Genomic DNA, 16,909 nt, shown 5'->3' with positions numbered 1-16,909 from the left:
GAATAATTTAATTAATGGGTCTGAGTTTTGTTGATTATTTGCACATGACATATGCTTCCTCTCACAAGCGGAGAGGCATAGGCGTACCACATGTGCGGACACGAAATGAAACAGCTTTTGAGGGCTACTGCTGCGGTGCTCATTGGGCTCAAGTGACTGCTGTCCCCTTTCTGCCCGTCTTGACTGTTGCTTTAGCACGATTACTTCAAGCATGTCTTTATTGTGAGTGGATGGGAAAAAAAGGATGCATCATTCACTCAGCATTCAACAACGTTTGCTTTTAGGTTGTATGTTTGTCATATACAACGTGTGACTCTACGTTTAGCCTGATGGATTGTTTGATTAGACTAAGAACCCCCCCAAACCCCACCCCTTATTTGAAACAGCTGATTTATGTCTGGTCCGGGACACTTGTGCACCGTAACTGGAATTCAGAGAATGTCAAAGACCACTCCTCTGCATGTCCCCTCAACATGCAAACAAATGGTGCAGGCGCCGGATGAAGACCCACCGGTGCTCCCACTGCAGGGCTAGAAGCCAGAATGTAAGGAATGCTAGAAGTCAGAAAATAAAACCACTCTGACCTTCTGTCAATCTCTCCTTCTTTCGCAAGCCAACAGGTTTCCAGTTTCCTTAATGTGCTTCTTGTTTTTCAACTTCTGATTTGTATTTTATATTTCAGACTTCTAATTATGGTGTTTGGTGTTGGTTTGGTGATGTTTGCAGTTAAAACACAATGGGCAAGATCAAGGAAATAAAAACAAATTTATTAGTGTTAAAATTCCAAACCACAATATGTATAATACTCTGTCATAAAAGAAGCAGACGAAATGAAAGAGTGATTTGGATAAACTCACAAAAACAGTGTTTGTCACTCAAATCTGAAAAAGAAAAAAAACGTGGAATATCATAAAATGGCCTCTCGCACAAAGTCATGGGAGGGTCTCTCCAGCACATCCGCAAGTCACAACCCTGGTGAGGATAAGCAGTGCAGAAAATGGATGGATGGATGGATGGATGGATGGATGGATGGATGGATGGATGGATGGATGGATGGATGGATGGATGGATGGATGGATGGATGGATGGATGGATGGATGGAGATTAAAGGCACAATACTGTAACTCAGTACTACATGCATATGAACATGCCGGCAAGGCAAAAAAAAAAAAAACACTCCATAGAAGCCCAAATATATGAAAATGTAGGCAACTCTGTCTACCCGAGCTCACATACAAAAGTCCTTTGTCTCCTTCTGGCTTGACTTTATTCATTCCCTTTCTCTTCCAATGCCCTTAGTGCATCTCAAGGCCTGCTTTTCACTGCAGGTTTATCCATTATGTCGAGCACATCATCCAGGATGGACGGACCCAGATCAAGTTCAAGGGACAAAAGAGACCCTGTGATTCGGGTAAGGGACTCCTGTGAAGCGCTCTTCTCGTTGGAAAAATCAATGTCAAAATCACAGGTCCGGCCCTCCTCCACCCCACTGTCTCGATCCACCCACTCTCCGTTGCGCTCTGAGACCTCCTGCTTGAATTCCAGGTTCATGGTTTTGCAAAAATGTCCTAAACCGTTGTTTTTGTCAGTGAGACTACTCTTGTCGTTGTACATTTTGGCTTTGTAGTTCTCTCTTGCATAACTTTCATAGCTGTCACTACTCGTATTACTGTGAAGGCTTCCATTAGCTTTGTAGCTGCTGTTGCCATTACCAGTGATGTAATAACTGGATTGCTTGTCAATCCTGTTCTCTTTTTTGTTTTCTATGTTTGCCTTGATAACCGCTTTTGAGTTGGGCTTTTTCATGTTCTCCAGGAGATCCAAAAGGACGTCAGGCTTTGACTGGATGTCTCTGTAGGGTGGTAAGGCCTTGCTGCTAAACTTGTCCATTGAGTGCAACAAAGCATCCATCTGCAAGATCTCTACATCTTCAATACTGTCGGGTTTCGCAGGAGGTGAAGGCCCCATTAAATCCTCTAGCGGTTGTGGAGGCATTGAGAATACTGTCGAGGAGATCAGTGGTAGGCTAAGTGCCTGACAACCACCAATAGTTGGGAGGGAGATGGCATTCTTGAGAACAGGAGATGGAGTGTCAGCAAAGGAAGCATCACCTGTACTGTTTGCGCGTAGAAACTCACTTTGGACACCATAGTGAGGTTGGAAATCAGCTCTTCCCGGCAAGAGCTCATATTTTCCTTGGAGGAAGGACATGTCTCCGAAAGCATCCCTCTGTCCGCCTCTTCCGATATGAATGGTGTGCCGAAAATCGCCTAGTGGCGGACTGATCATGTCTGGTGACAACATATCGCGCAGGCGACATTTTTTCCCCTTCTTACTGTTGGTGGGTTTCAGATAAATTGGTGCTTTTGCTGGCATGGCTGTAGGAGCAGGCTCAGGTAGTAGTTCTACGACTTCCGGATGACAGATCCTCAGTGTTACATTCTCAGTATTATGTTGTCCATGTGGGTATCGCCAGCCTTCCAACAACTGGACCACAGGACAGTCGCTTGGACTCCAATCAGGACTGTTGTCTGAAATTAAAGAGAAGCAAAGACAATGTCAGAATTATTTTGGGTTTTGTCAGACATCACCTCAAACTATGACAATTTCATGTCTCTTATTCCATTCATTTTCTGATCCGCTTTATCCTCACTTGAGTCGCAGGGGCTGCTGGAGCCTATCCCAGCTGTCTTTGGGCAATAGGCAGGGGACACCCTGAACCGGTTGCCAGCCAATCGCAGCGCACTCAGAAACAGACAACCATCGACGCTCACATTCATACATTGGGACAATTTGAAGTGTTCAATCAGCCTGCCATGCATGTTTTTTGGAATGTGGGAGGAAACTGTAATATGCAGAGAAACCCCACGCAGGCTCAGGGAGAACATGAAAACTCCACACAGGGAGGTCGGAACAGATATTGAATCCAAGACCCCTGCGCACTGTGAGGTCGACACGCTAACCATTGCACCACCGCGCTAAACGTCTGTAAATGTTACATTGAATACAGAAAAATGGTTAAATAGCTAGCGGTTTTATACGCAAACCCTACTGCTTTACAGCTATTTTCTTTTTTATATGAGTGTTTGATATCCTTTTCCTGTCGACTCTGTGTTAAGGGTATGTTGCCAACACAACCTATTTACACTTCCAAAGAACTAATAGGCCTGACTGCTGAGACATAACTTTTTATTGGCCTGTGTGTGATACATGAGCCCCATCAACTCTGCATTGAAGGAACAGGCCAGGTGAGTGAAAGTTAAATGTTGATCTAGTAGGATTGTATCTTTGTTGAATAAACTCTTACAGACAGTAATAACAATACTATAAAATAGAGTTGAAGAAATGCAGCTGGGATAAAAAAAAGGAAGAATAGGCATTACATTGGTCAGCTTGCATCTGCTGATATTATAAACCTGAATAGCAGAGGATGGGTGCATCTTTTGGTCTTGACCACTGTGGGTGTGCTAATGTAGAACAGCTGGCTCACAGATTGGGAGAGTGCCAGTAATGGGGAACTCTAATAGGATTCGTGGAGGGCATCCTGCTCTGGAGAAAGCTCGATTGCGCAGGCACGTACAAGACGGATAAGGTTTTAGGGGGGATTGGAGAGAGCCATATAATAAGGGCAAGTGGATTTTAAGAAAGAAGGTGTTACAGATTTGGTAAGAGACGTGATTTGGCTTTGTTAAGTACAAGATTGACTTTAGATGAAAAGTCTCAAACCTCATTGGAAGCAGTCAAAGTATTAAGGGGTACTCGAATTGATCAAGTTTCTGATTGCTTTCTGTCCTCTGTGAGTTGTTTCCATGACTGACTAACCATTAAATGTCCCCACAAGCTTAATGTGGGATGAACTCTGAAAAAAAGGCAGAGGGCATGTAGGGTTTGGCTGATGCAGCGAGACATTGTTAAGACAAAACACCGGAGAGGCAACAGAGGTAGATTGTCTCTGTCTCTCGCTCTCTTTGAGTGCATGCGTGTGTGCGATGAGTGGCAACAAGAGAGAGCTTGCCCATTTATAGGCATTTTACTTATGAGGTCTGTCTGTAGCGGCCATCTGACAGTAAGTACATCACCAGAAACAGTCAGATCTAGTTAAACAAAAAGAAATGACAGAGTGATGGAAAAAAAAAAGACATTCTACATTCCTGCTCCATTGCACGCCACACAGACATACTGCATCAACCTTATCAAAGACACTTTTGGCAGGCTATGTTTATTCAGCATGCACATTAGTGCGGAGACAGAGAGACCGGCACTCGCTGGGACTTGAAACTGCTGCCCTGACAGCAATTTTTAACATGGAATTCTGGGGTTCCTAAAAGTACTCTGGAAACTGTGCCGTTAATGTTCTGTGACAAAATATTAATCAACTTCAGTGAAGATACCATGTTATAGCGGACTACAACAAAAATATCCCAAGCCTTCGAAAAGGATTTGAATTGAACCTCAATCCTTTCTAACCCTGATAGTTCAAGTACAGTTCAGGCCCAGGAGGTTAAACATTTGCTCCAATCTAAAAACGGCTTTCTGTGGTCTCACTCTGGTTACATGCTTCGAGCATGTTGTAAGGCCTCAACCGTTAAAAAAAAGTCAATCTTAGCTATAAAACTTAGTTACGGCTGCAAAGAACCCTGACCTCAACCCCAACAAACACCTGTGAGATGAACTTGAGCAGTAAGTAGAACCAGATATTTTGTTCCAACACAAGTGACTTATGACCTCACAAATGTCGAACACAAGTTTTGTCTTTCTGGAAGAAGGGAAGATGTACTTGAAACGGGACAACCAAATTCATATTCACTCCCGGTTTTAGTTGTGTTATGAACAGGGGGTGCCAATAACTAGCCATGATTGATCAACCAGATGAAATAGCAAAATACTCTGCATAGATTTAACAATGTAGTCTCAAATGGAGGGCATCTTTTATAAAACTAGCCAAGGTCAACATTTGTGGCCTGTAAGAAGCCAGCTGGTGTGGTGAAAGCTTGAGGCTATGACCTTCGCATCAGGCATCCTGGTGGTAGCTCATTTTGGCTTATATGGCAAACATTAGAGGAATTCCACAAGCCACACACAAATTACTGGGGAAAAAAACAATCATGCTGCTTTCGGCTATCGCTGCTAACACACCACACACCTGCAAGAGGCGTGGTGAGATGAAAGTGAGCACACTGGAGATGATTCACATATCAGAGAATGTTGGTAATCAAAGCAATGCTCGTCAAGCACGTTCGCTGGAAACAACAATTGACTTGACTGCAACGCTGACTGTATGTCGGTTGTTCGTGGTGCAGAAAACTTTTGCAGTTCAAATTAATCTGCTGTTTTTAGAGCGCTGTGAATAGGCCCAGATTTGCACCCTACTTTTGGTACTTGTTCAAACAAGGCTAATATTGCACGTGTTGACCGCTCAAGAGTCAAGCGGTACCAACACAACAGAATGCAGTGAGGGTTTTCATTTATACCTCTGAGGAAGCTGGAATGTAATGGCACCCCGTCCTAAATATACATTCCGGACAATTCATCTAACATGATAAACCAGAGTGTCATGTGGGTCATCAACAGCAAGCTGGGTGGGCATGGAGTGATCTGGAGCCCTTTCAACCTCTAAATCAGGGGTCGGGAACCTATGGCTCGCGAGCCATATATGGCTCTTTTGATGATTGCATATGGCTCGCCGATAAATATTACATATTATAATACATATTGTCGTTTTTTTTCGCCGTTCATTTCCCGTTGGGGCTGCAGTTGGCGGAAAGCGCAATTTTGATTGGATGACACTGACCTAGAATGGCCGAAAGCGCCATGTTGATTGGATGATAGTGGCCGTCATGTTGAAATAGGTAAACGCCCCTTTAAATGAGCCCAACTTGTGCACTTCAGCGTGAAGGCACCGGAGCATTAGAGGAGAGAAAATGTTCTGATTCTAATTTACAATGAAACAATACCATCGATGAAACAGTCGAATGTCGGTGACATTTTAACAAGCCCGATGTTAACGTTAGCATCAACATACCTCTGCGAGAAGTAGATTGCAGATAGCAAGTGTGGAAGCTTATGAGCCGTGTGTAGGCTAGCTAGCAGTAACTTCGCCTCTGGACCGGCAAATTGAATTTCATTACGATCGTTTTCCTGGATTTTTACCAAACACGAGGAACGGAAAACGTTCCATGTTAACGGTGAGTACTATCACAAGTTATTTTAAATAATACATTCTGATATTTTGTTGAAAATATAGTCGCGAGCGTTTGTATGTGCGCGCGCGCGTGCGTGTGGCTCTCGCTGAAAAACATTTCTAAATATTTTACTTTTATGGCTCTCTTAGTCAAAAAGGTTCCCGACCCCTGCTCTAAATAATGAGTTTTGCCTCATCAGTCCGCCACTGGGGGGAGTTTAGTCACTGGGGGCAGAATCATGTGTTGAAAGATTTTGGCATCTGGCATTCAACGTGTGGCTCGTGATTTGTGTGGGCATTTGAGGGCAAGTCACGTTCAATACAAGTGGGTCACTATATTATTAGTAGTGTAAACTTATGACAACATTGCATATTCGTGGTGGCACCACATCGAATAAGAGAAGCAGCTGTTCAAAATGTGACCTCCCTTTTTTGCTCCAAAATAGAAGCTATGCACATATTAAATACTCCACCCAAATATCGGATTAATGTGCTGTTATGGTATTTACCTTGTTTGAAATAGGTCTTGTTTTATTTATGCTTAATTATTATACTCCAGTATAAACGACCACTTTAAACTACTGGCTTGGCTTTCATGCCTTTGAAAAAGTTGAAAGCACCGTTTTCCATTGAAGTGAAAATGATAGCCATAGACTATAGTCAGGAACCGTTTTGTTTCCTTTAAAAAGGCTCAATTAAAGGCAAAGGCCTTACTTATAAGGGGCCGCGGTAGCGAAATGAATAGCAGGGTGGAGCATTTGTTCTATCTCCTGTCCCTTTTTTTAAAACCATCTGCATCTTATCAGCATTAGCCTTCGTGTGCGATGAGTTGGAAATCCAAATCAGAGCACATGAAACACATTTACACACATGCTTTCTTTCAAATTGCCTGTTGAAAATCACATTTCATAGGATTGATAAATACACATTCAAAAGATGAACCGGTGTGACGGTAATCGTAACTACGCTTAAGGGAGCAGAATCAACTTGCTCTTGTTAGTCAAGTGTCTGACCTGACAAATCTGCTTTACACCTCTTGCATGTATTCGCACGTGTCAGTATTAGTTAAGAGATTTGCCAAAAATGTCCCACAATACCAACCTGGCAATCTTCACAGTACAACCACATGATGACATTCAGCAATTCAAAGATAGATGAAGAATAAACCCCCGTGTGCCCTCTCACCTCAGTAAATCTCGATCCTCCCCAGGTTGAGGACTCTCATTGCTCTTCTGTGTGTTTGTCCTCAGTGGGCTTGCTTCTCTTATGTTGGATGCCTTGCCTCGGGGCTGCACTTCTGTCGACTGTGATGTCTGCCGGACAGCTGTTTTGGAATTGCTCTGAGGCTCCTGTTCCTCTGTGAAGTAAGTTAAGGCTCCTCCTATACCTCCCTCAACCCCCCCCCCTCCTCTCCTCTTCCTCTCTCCCTCTTGTCATTACGCACCCTCCCTCCCCTTCTGTTTCTTTCTCTCACTTTCCTGCAACACCTGTGCCCGCTCGCCGTTTCTCCTATTTAATCCTCAGATTGTTTTACTTTATTGCTTTTCCTGTGAAATGTTGGAACTGTAATCATCGCATGTTTGAGCCCTGCAACCAACAACATGTGTGCACACTCGCTCCCACTTTGTCTTCCTGACTGTCTAAATGCTTATATCTGATAAGCGCTATTCTGTAAATTCAGTGGATAGCCTGCAGATATTTGACTGGACCGGACTATTACTGCGTGTCTGTGGCGTCACACGTGTGTATGATTTTGAAGTGCGCCTTTCAACCCTTTCATGTCTTTCAATTCCTTGATCTCCTTGATGTGCGTCTCACCCTGACGCATAGCACACGCTTGAAAATTGGATTGGATTTGCCTTTATTAGTCTCACAGTGGAGAAATTTACATTTCACAGCAGCAAAGTGATGAAAGGAATGAAAGTAGAAAAACAAAATACATGAGCTGCTGGAAAGGCAGCCACTCTCGGGGCGCCGTCTTGAAGTCAAAAGAACAAAAAAAAACTAAATAACAAATAATATGACAGCATAGAGACAATATGACAAAACAAAGACACAGAGAGACATTCATTCTTCAGGACTTGCTGTACCCTCTTTGTGATGACATGAAGCAGTTCTAGATGAAAGAGGAGAGGATCAAAGTGGGAGATCTGACAACGAACCTACTTACAAATAAAGAGAACCATCAAACTCTTTATGTCTTTATCCTTATCTATTTATCACATGCATTCTTTCAAAAAAAAACACCACCTCCCATTTCCTGTTAGAATACTATATTTGGCTGAATATGCAGCAAAGAGAAGTCTTAAGTTGCAGCAGTGCTGGTGTGACAGTGTGAGGAGACTAATTGCCGCAGAACGCTGCAGCAATGCAGTATCGGCAGAGGACATGTAGGTCATAGAAGAGCACATCAGCTAAATAAGATCCCCATGCTGTTTTCGAGCCACGCGTGTTGAAAGCGAAGGAGCTCTTGAATTTAATTATGCAGCTATTTGACTCCCAGTTGCCTCTCGTTCAAGAAAATTAAATAACAAAGATACACAATCCCTTTATAAATTGTTCTATTGAAGACACAGCCACACAACAAAGTGATTCAGGTCTAATAAATCTATTGAAGTACACATATTGTAAACCTATTTTTTTATCTGCTGTTGTTAAAACGCTATTTAAATCAATGTATCGCATTGTATCTTTCTTTCAGTAATTGAGGTGACAAGTTATTGTGCGGTTGATGAAACGTTTACGGATTTAATTTCAATCACATTAATGTCTGACTCACTTGACACATCAGCCGACTACACCGTTCCTCCTCCAGTTGCTACCGTACTTGTTCACACCCTTTACAGCGCAAGCATCATCAGTATCACTTCCTGCCTGCGGGAAGCTATGCGGGTGGGGCGTTTTCTCATGTTGGGGGGGTTGCTCTTGTTGGTTTTTCAATGTCACATATTTGATAGTCGTTTTTCATAGTGACAGATGGACAGGGATATATACAGTTGATCCTTCATTAATTGCAACCATTACCAAGGGTGGACATTTGTATTGTATTGTATAATAATGTATGTTTTGTTAAAAGGCTTTTGGAAAAGTTGTAAAAAAAAAGACTGTTTCATGGATTATATAAAGAATATCGAATACACTTCTTCTTTATACATTTAAAGCTATCCATAACCTTACCCCTTACGTATCTGACCTTCAAATTTCTATTCCCTCTCGTTCCCTCAGATTCGCTTCCTCCGTCCATCTCTGTATGCCCCCCCCCCCTCAGCACGAGGGGGGACAGGGCTTTCAGCTGCTCTGCCCCCAAACTTTAGAACTCACTTCCTCCCAACATTCGCAACATTGATTCTCTTCCCACCTTCGAATCCCATCTCAAAACTCACCTATTTATAATGGCATTTTCTGTGTAGCTCTTTCTCTTGTTTATATTTATAACTGTATTTTATTTATTGTATTCTATTTTATTTATTATAGTATCTATGCTTGTCTGTGACTGTACAGTGTCCTTCAGAGCTTTGAAAAGCGCTTAAAATGAAATGTGTTATTATTATGAATATTATGGAGTCATTGCATTTATCAACATGTAGTCCATTGTAAAAGTTGGCATCACATCCTAAGAGTTCTGCCTGCTTCTGAGCCATTTACATTCTAAGTACCACATTCACTTTTTATTAAAAACATAAATAGCCCTCGAGAATGCTAACACAGAGGGTATCGTACAGAGCATTTAATGGATGAGCTGCTATCTGGGGGAAATGGCCTTTTTGAAAGTCAAGCAGTGGTGTTGCTCTAATGCAAAAAATGATGGATTACTAATTTTTAAATCAGTCAACTACCATGACTGGTTAGATTGTCAGAGGCTCAGGGTTATCTTTGGAAGAAAATCAAGGCTTTTGGGTGCGCCTTATACACCGGAAAATACAGCATATGCATATTTGAGTGTAAACAGAGCAACCAAATTATTTCAAAATGTCAATGCTATTGAGTAGATATGACACGTTGATATTTCAATGCAGATTTTAGCAAGGATCATGGAAGTTGACACACCGAATTTAACTTCGCGGGCCACATAAAATAATGTCGCAGGCCATATCTGACCCCCAGGACTTGAGTTGGACACCAGTGCTTTAACCAATTACCAACAGTAATGTAGTTTTTCCTCTTTCTTTTAAAGCTGACACTGTGATAAATTTAGCAGAGTGAAACACTTCACCCCCTGCAAATACCCACTCTTGTTTCTGAAGTACAGTATCTCACACTCTTGGAACATAATCTACCGTGAAGGAATTTGTTGAATGTACACAACAGACATTATGTAATGTTCCTGTTGCGTGAGAGAGATTCCAGTTATCAACGTTTGGGTGTAATTATAAAACGACTAGAAAACCTTGAGCGTGAAGAAGGAGCATCCTAATCTTTGAGTTCTCAAAATAAAGTATAAAACTGAAGATTAACCTTTATTGCATGACAATTGCCGTATTTACTGGTGTATAAGGCACACTAGAATATATGGCGCACCCCAATAAATGGTGTATTGTCAAACTTTTTCCATATATAAGGCACAGTGGAGTATAAGGCACACCATCAATGAATGAAAAAGGTTTTCCAAGTATAATACATAAATATACAAAAGTTATCAATGATGATGTGATGCTAAATTTAGTCACGGGCAAAGCTGTTGGTGGCAACTTTCGGTTGACCAGAGATTTTAAAAATTACCGTATTTTCCGGTGTATAAGGTGCACCCCCAATGAATGGCGTATGCTCAAACCTTTTCCATTAACAAGGCTCACTGCACTATAAAAGTGCACCTTAAATGAATGAAAAAAGTTGTCCAAATATAATATATAAATAGATACAAGTTTTCCCTATATAAGGCACACCACATTATAAGGCGCTACAGTAGAGGCAGGGGTTACGCTACTACTTCAACAGGGGGAAATGGAGTCGGTGGCTGCTGAGAGTAGTTGCGAGACCTGTTGTGGCTCAATATTACGTTACATATAAGGCACACCTGCGTATAAGGCGCAGGGTCATCTTTTGAAGAAAATCAAGGATCTTGAGTGCGCCTTATACACTAGAAAATACGGCACATGCATATTTGCAGTGGGAAATAACCAAAATAGCCACAAACCAGACCACATTGCTTTCAATTTACCCATAATCTCCCGAAATGATCACTTCCTGTTTTGCTACTTATGTTAGGCATGAGGCAGTTGGTTGAAATACAAACAAGCTATCATGTGGACCAAATGGATGAATTCTCCAGAGTAATTTGTCTCAAAGAGGATCCACCCAACGCAATGTTTTACTATGATATCAATGCAGACTCAATAACAGACAACAGTACCCTCGAGAGTTTTGGAAGGTGCTTGTAAATTAAATGTATTATCATTATATACTGTATATATAAAACACACAAACATAAACGCTTTTTACTTATTATACAGTAGGTGACAGAATGTAGTTCCTTTAACCTGACATGCCTGTTTTTGGAATGCAGGAGGAAACACATTCACGCTACTACTTTCTGCTAATCTGAGCTAACCCTACTTTTCACATTGGTCCGAAAATGTAAGATGATGGATCTTCATATATAAGTCATACTATAGGTGGGAAAATTCAAAATACAGCAAACGTCTGTCTTCAGAATGCTCATACACATCTTTTCATTAATAGGTGGGTACCAGAAGCTCGCGAAATATTTTTAGCTACTTTTTTTCACATGTATTGGCTCCAGCCCGGCCCCCTGACCCTTATGAAGATAACCGGATCATAAAATGGACGGATGGATGGAATTTCACACTTGATGGGTGGACAGGCACTTCAACTATTTTTCTACATGCAATTTAAGTAGGTTGTCCACAATAGCCACATTGAATACATTTGGAATTAGTACAAACCTGATCATAATAATAACAATAATAATAATAATAATAATAATAATAATAATAATAATAATAATAATAATAATATACTAATTATAATAATGTTAATAATAATGACAATAATATAATAAAATTAATAAATATCAATAATAATAGTATTAATAATGATACTACTACTACTACTACTACTACTAATAATAATAATAATAATAATAATAATAATAATAATAATAATGGATAAATCCTTGTGGACTCGAGGGTTATTTGGATCAGAGTTAATCTAAGTTGGCTACCTTTCATGTGCCTTAAATCGAATCATGTGCAATTTGATTTCCAGCTGAGACCAGGCAACATATGGTGAGATTATCTTTTAAAGCTCCATTTATTAAACACATATGCGAGATCCAGCTGCTGTTGCCTGTGTTAATCTTGGCAAATGCTTAAGCGTGCAATGTGAAATTGAAGAAAGAAATTCATGTTCATCGCTGTCTCAAAGCCATGCCCACTGTCTTCCCAATAAAGTTTGTCGCCAATATATTTTTAAGACAAATTCATTCACCTTTTTAATTTGTTTTTTTGCATAATATAATCAAAGGTTATATAATTATATATATATATTTTTATATGTTTAGATATTTAGATATGTGTGTGTGTGTGTGTGTGTGTGCGTGTGCGTGTGTGTGTGTGTGTGTGTGTGTGCGTGTGTGTGTGTGTGTGTGTGTATGTATGTATTTTATTTATTTATATATTTATATTCTGTAAAGAAGTGTGGGTGATTTCATTCCTTGTTTGACAGAGCGTTTAATCATCTGTGGAGACACATCAGTCTTATCCTTCTTTTTTTGGAGCCATGACTGTCTGTCAATCACAGCCTTCAGCTTCTCCTACTGGATCAAGTGTCACAAGAGGACGTGACACCACAGAGGATGATGAATGTCATAACGTTTTTGACATTTCTAAGAGGAGCCACATGTTTCGGTCACTAAATTATGAGAAGTGTACCTTGTAACAATAGGCAGTTGTGTGCATGTGTCCAATGGATGTGATAGATAAAGAGGAAGGTGAGTGATTGAGAAGGTGAGTTAAAGTTTAGGTTTAAATTGATGCGTTGTTTTATTTTACGTTATTTTAAACAATAAACATTTTTATGCTTGTACAATATCTGTGTTTCCACAACAGTTTAGCTAATATGGCCTTTTTGGATGAACATTGCAGATTTATTAACTCATTCACTACCACAAATGTATTCGGGAATCGAAAATATGACGTAGAGCGCCATACCCGAATTTGTTCGGGTTTTGTTTTTTCATGCTTGGATGCCGATAAAGCATTGGCCAAGGCCTCTGGCAATGTTTTTTTCTTTTCCACAAGGGGGCAGAATTTCCCTTTTTTGTTAGCACTTTGTTCCATCGTATGCTGTTGTTAAAGCCCTATATAAACCGATATGCATGTATTGCATTGTATTTTGGACAGCCACCCTTATTTCAAGCTCATTTAACTCCAGACCCATATAATTTAGGAATTAACTTTTTTTTTTCTGATGAAAGAAGAGTCTCATAAAAATAATAATACATTTCATTTATAATCGCCTTTCAAAACTCTCAAGGTCACGTTACAGTCAAAGGATAAGTTTTTTTCTGTGGGTGAGCAGCGGCAGCCACACTCGCCAGCGTTCACTCAACACGGAATAACTCAAATAGATAGAAAGCTAGCTATTAGCTAGCTAATAGCTGTCTAATAGCCAGCTGGAGTGGACACATTTTGCACCTGTCTGGCAGTGAACGAGTAAAAGAATGAACGGTTAAATTAGTCCTGTGCTATTTCACTTTGAGGAATTTCTTTGAGGAATTTCTATTATTTATTACATTGTTTTGAATTCATGTTTCCAGTAGGGCCAGTATGCTGAGACATCGAGATCTTAAACTTGTGGAATGCTTTATATTTTTGTGCGAGTAAACACTCATCATGGCTTTAGTCATAATCAGTCCTTAATCTTGTGATAAGCAGCAGTAAAACCACTGGAATGTCGGTGTTACCCTTAAAAGTCAATTTTTCTCTAATGGCTGAAGCCTTGCGTGTGTCTTATTTTTTTGTCCGAGAATAGCTACAGCATTACTCATCTTCTTTTGTCTCAATGAAATTCTTTGATCCACCAGCTTGGCAAATAGAAATTTTAAACTGCAACGGTGCAAAAAAGAGAAAACATTTCCTCCACCCAATACGCCTCTTTAGAATGAATATTTAAAGGACAACCGACGTCATTTTTTTGTTTCTTAACTGACATCAGAAAAAACATTTTATAGCATCTAAAATACCCAAAACACAGAGTATGATATTTTTATTCAAATGCAAAACACCAATAAAAATGATTTAAAGTGTCCAAAATCTGCAAAAAAATGGAGCTGCGAATTGGGCATTTTCAGAAAGTCCCGCCCCCAGTTTGTGACATCACGCCAAGACGTCTTGCATTGCTGGAGAATCAAAACAATGGCTTCAGATTCGGAGAATATGCTTTCTTGTTACACATCCAGTTATAAATATGATTCAATTAGTTCTGAAGAGGAAAGCATACATGTTTTTAATCGATTAAAGAAGTCCTGCCGTGTCATTTTGAGGCATCTGGACTGCAATGTAGCGTCCCAGAAAAGAGGCACAAAATGGCCACTGAGCTGTTGTGAAGAATGAATCAGCCTGTTTCCACAGGCTGATGAATTCCTTCCATGGAGCTTGGACGCCCTCTTCCGTCGGCTTTTGGGTGTAACACGAGGTTTTCAGACCGAACAAGTACAGCAAAATACATTGACGTGATGGAAGGACTGCTACAATGTGTCTTTTTTTCGGTCAGGGGCGTTCCTTTAGTGACGTCACGTACGGACTCGTCACCAACTCAAAAACAAGACTTCCGGAATATTCAGCGCGAGTCTTAAAACGTAAAACATAGCTATATGCGGTGGAATCTTATTAAAATACGCCCAGGGGAAGTCATTTGAAGCCATTTTACAAATTATGGACACAACTTGTCCGGAGATGTCGGTTGTCCTTTAATTATATTGTATTGGTGGCTGTGTGTGTGCATAAAACAAAAGGAGTAAGAGAAAATGAAAGAAGACAGAAATAGTATGTGTAGGCATGGGGCTGACCACCGGCATGCATATGAAAAAAGCAGCACACCACTCCACGGGCCAACGGACGGTTGAAAGATCGTCTCCAACGTTGCTCTCAGCAGGCCAAATGCAAGTTTGCTGTCCCTCCCAAACCTCTGCTATTCTAGGCACCCTGCTGGCTTTCATTCAGCAACCAAAATATACACAGCCAATACATGTTGATATTATCAATAAAACAATTTTCAGTAAAATATGTTTCAGTTCAATGGAGATTAGATCAAACAAATAATAGTGATAGCTAGATGAAAGTATTATTGATAATGTGATTCAGCCAGGAATGTCCACTATCTGATCCTTGTGTGACATATTCATACAAATTACATATGAAAATTACAATGAGGTGGATTTTTCTCACTAGGTGACGTTCAAACACGATTGATTGCACTTCAGGGTATCACAGTCCATGGGGGGGGGCGTACAAATATGCATGCATTATGGACACGACACTTTTCAGATTAAATTCCCTTGAAATAGTGAAAGACATTTTATCTTTTTCCCCTGCACTTCACAATTATTTGCTACTTCTCAAATCTCAAAAAAAAATATACTTAACTGTGTGGTCAGAAAACGTGAAAAAATATTGAGGTATGGATATTTTTTTCAAAGCATGACACAAACAGGGAGTGTTCAAAATGCAATATTTGGGTGCCCCCTTTTGGTCGTCCACAGTCTTAAACTGCAGCAGATGTGCAAGGTTATATTTTTGCTCCCACATTCAGAAAACGTGCATGGCAGCTTAATACAACACTCAACATTGTTAATGTTGAGTAAGGGGGGGAGGCTTGCTGTTGCATTTTTATACAAGTGCTTTGAGGGCTTTTCAGTGAATGAACAATACTAGCTTGATAAATTGTCTGTAACTGTTTTTGCAGTACTGTTGTGAGAGTACTTAATTCCCACTACCTGTGCGGTGCTGTGTTTGAGATTCATGTTAAACTTGATACAGAAATACTGTATATATTCACCAGTAGCGGGCCGTGGGTTTCGGTATAGTGCTCCTTCTCAATCCAGACTGAAAAAAAAAGACTGGTGTGATTTACTACAAGTCCACTAGAGGCTAACATTAGCCAAGAAATAACTCACCGACCTTTCATAATAATGTCAAAATTTTCTTGAAAAGTCCGTCTTGAAAATGGCTTTAACAGTTAATCTCCAAACAAATCGATTTCTTCTCCTTCTGCGGCCATTGTGGGTTGACAAAAACTGCCATTAAATCAACAATATATTTGTTTATGCATATCGCTACCGATACAGTGACGGTCTGTTAGAGTGAGAGCTAGCCAGCAAACTATGATTGGCTAGACACGAGCCAATCATTGTTTGCGAAAACTCTGACGTAAAAAGCGTCATCAATACGGCCTTGGTACCCCTTTTGGGTTGCCAACTCGAAATCTGATTGGTTAGAGCAACAGTTTGATCGACACATTTGATTGTGAAGGCGTAAAAGTAATGAAAAAAAGCTGAAAGACAATTTGGAATTATTTAATAAGAATTCATGGACAAAGGCATTGCATTCTCTGTATAGTTTTATCTCTTGTTCTTATTTATTCTTATTTTATCTGTGGTTTTATTTATGACCCTGTTTTGTGTTTATGAAGTGTCACTGAGAGCTTTGAAAGGCGATTATAAATACAATTTATTATTATTATTATTATTGTTATTATTATTATTATTAT

General features: G+C 40.2%; 1 protein-coding gene and 1 long non-coding RNA gene across 2 annotated transcripts; both read right to left on the bottom strand.

Moving 5' to 3' along the window:
* Nucleotides 1–746: 746 nt before the first annotated feature.
* Nucleotides 747–7,558, bottom strand: cdc42ep3 (CDC42 effector protein 3). Its single transcript, XM_089012600.1, has 2 exons — nucleotides 7,367–7,558; nucleotides 747–2,531 (listed from the first exon to the last, which is right to left on the bottom strand). Exon 2 carries the CDS (start codon nucleotides 2,374–2,376, stop codon nucleotides 1,306–1,308), a length of 1,071 nt encoding a protein of 356 aa, XP_088868726.1. The 5' UTR covers nucleotides 2,377–2,531; nucleotides 7,367–7,558; the 3' UTR covers nucleotides 747–1,305.
* Nucleotides 7,559–7,655: 97 nt separating this feature from the next.
* LOC148889613 (uncharacterized) lies at nucleotides 7,656–16,486 on the bottom strand. The gene is made up of 3 exons (XR_016116963.1): nucleotides 16,321–16,486; nucleotides 16,199–16,245; nucleotides 7,656–8,297 (listed from the first exon to the last, which is right to left on the bottom strand). It is a non-coding gene; the product is annotated as an uncharacterized LOC148889613 (long non-coding RNA).
* Nucleotides 16,487–16,909: the final 423 nt, after the last annotated feature.

This window comes from Hippocampus bargibanti, linkage group LG13, assembly GCF_051943395.1.
Source record: "Hippocampus bargibanti isolate YZ-2025 linkage group LG13, ASM5194339v1, whole genome shotgun sequence".
Lineage (NCBI taxonomy): Eukaryota > Metazoa > Chordata > Actinopteri > Syngnathiformes > Syngnathidae > Hippocampus > Hippocampus bargibanti.
This window is presented reverse-complemented; position numbering and strand designations above follow the sequence as displayed.

Excerpts from the sequence above, each read along its gene's own strand:
- cdc42ep3 (XM_089012600.1), bottom strand. The coding sequence starts at position 2,376 with ATGCCAGCAAAAGCACCAATTTATCTGAAACCCACCAACAGTAAGAAG.